The following is a 1,345-nucleotide window of genomic DNA, read 5'->3' as shown; positions in this document are numbered from 1 at the left end:
TGCCTTGTCGTACATCTCTTCTGCTGCGCACCCGTCCTTCCGGCTCCCATCCTCATGTCGAATTCACACCTGCCGTGCCTCTCGGCCGCCCAAATGCGGGCACCTCTGTAAAGCCCAGGCCGTTACAGACGAGCTTGGGCGCTTCTCCTCCCGTGACCATGTCGACGTGCTCTCTGAAGCCCTCCCCTTTATCCAGCGCTTCCAGAAGAAAACAGTGGTGGTCAAATATGGTGGAGCCGCCATGAAAGATGCCACCCTCAAGGATGGGGTCATCAAGGACCTTGTTTTGCTGTCCTGCGTCGGACTTAGGCCTGTGTTCGTCCATGGTGGAGGCCCCGAGATCAACCAATGGCTCACAAAGCTTGGAATACAGCCCAAATTTGAGGGCGGCCTTCGGGTTACAGATGATGTCACCATGGAGATTGTGGAAATGGTCCTTGTTGGGAAGGTGAACAAATCTCTGGTCTCTCTAATCAACAAAGCCGGCGGGATCGGTGTCGGGTTATGTGGTAAAGACGGGAGAATGATCACAGCAAGGCCCACAGGAGGGTCTCTAGGGTTTGTGGGCGAGGTATCATCCATCGATACAGGGATATTGAAAGGCATAGTGGAATCAGGCGCAATCCCTGTGATTGCATCAGTAGCCGCAGATCAGAATGGGCAAGCATACAACATCAATGCCGACACAGTGGCAGGAGAGATCGCGGCATCACTCGGGGCCGAAAAGCTCATTCTGCTCACCGATGTGCCGGGGATTATGCTAGATGTGAAGGATCCAAACTCTCTTGTGAAGGAGATAGATATCAAAGGAATGAGAAAGCTGGTTGCTGATGGAAAGGTTACTGGTGGTATGATTCCCAAGGTTCAGTGTTGTGTGCAGTCACTTGCCCAAGGTGTACGAACTGCAAGTATAATTGATGGCCGCCTGCCACACTCCCTGCTTCTGGAAATCCTCACAGATAAGGGAGCTGGAACCATGATTGCTGGTTGAGTACCTGGTTCATAACCATATTGCCCGTGTGTAAGTGCACCAGCAATTATCATGGAGTCAAGCCATTCACCTCCGGTCATGGTTTGTGATGAGAAATAAGCTACCCTCTCGTGGGTTTTGTTATTGATAACATAATCTTTGCCTTCATTGTGGAATTGTTTTCTAGTTTACAAGGGCGGTGGACAAGGGCTGAAGAGGGTTGAACTGTCTTATAGATGCTGTTTCAGCTTTCTACTACTCTAAATGCAAAAGGACATTGCATAGGGTTCTCCCCCCTCTTAAAAACATTTCCTGCCATTTAGGAATGCTCGTGTATTCTTCCGTGTATTGTTTGGGGATAAAGATGCTTCTGGC

At 50.1% G+C, this 1,345-nt stretch overlaps 1 protein-coding gene across 1 annotated transcript in view; it reads left to right on the top strand.

The window, feature by feature from the left end:
* The window catches only part of NAGK (N-acetyl-l-glutamate kinase), a 1,287-nt gene extending 176 nt beyond the window's left edge, over positions 1-1,111 (top strand). The window contains exon 1 of the mRNA XM_086788570.1: positions 1-1,111. This exon is cut by the window's left edge and continues 176 nt beyond it. Coding sequence (XP_086644696.1) covers positions 1-991 — 991 coding nt within the window. The 3' untranslated portion in view covers positions 992-1,111.
* The last annotated feature ends 234 nt before the right edge of the window (positions 1,112-1,345 follow it).

Source organism: Cibotium barometz, chromosome 52, assembly GCF_041138505.1.
Source record: "Cibotium barometz isolate CiBa-2024 chromosome 52, ASM4113850v1, whole genome shotgun sequence".
NCBI classification, from domain to species: domain Eukaryota; kingdom Viridiplantae; phylum Streptophyta; class Polypodiopsida; order Cyatheales; family Cibotiaceae; genus Cibotium; species Cibotium barometz.
Note: the sequence above shows the minus strand (reverse complement) of the source record. Positions and strands in the feature narration are given on the sequence as shown.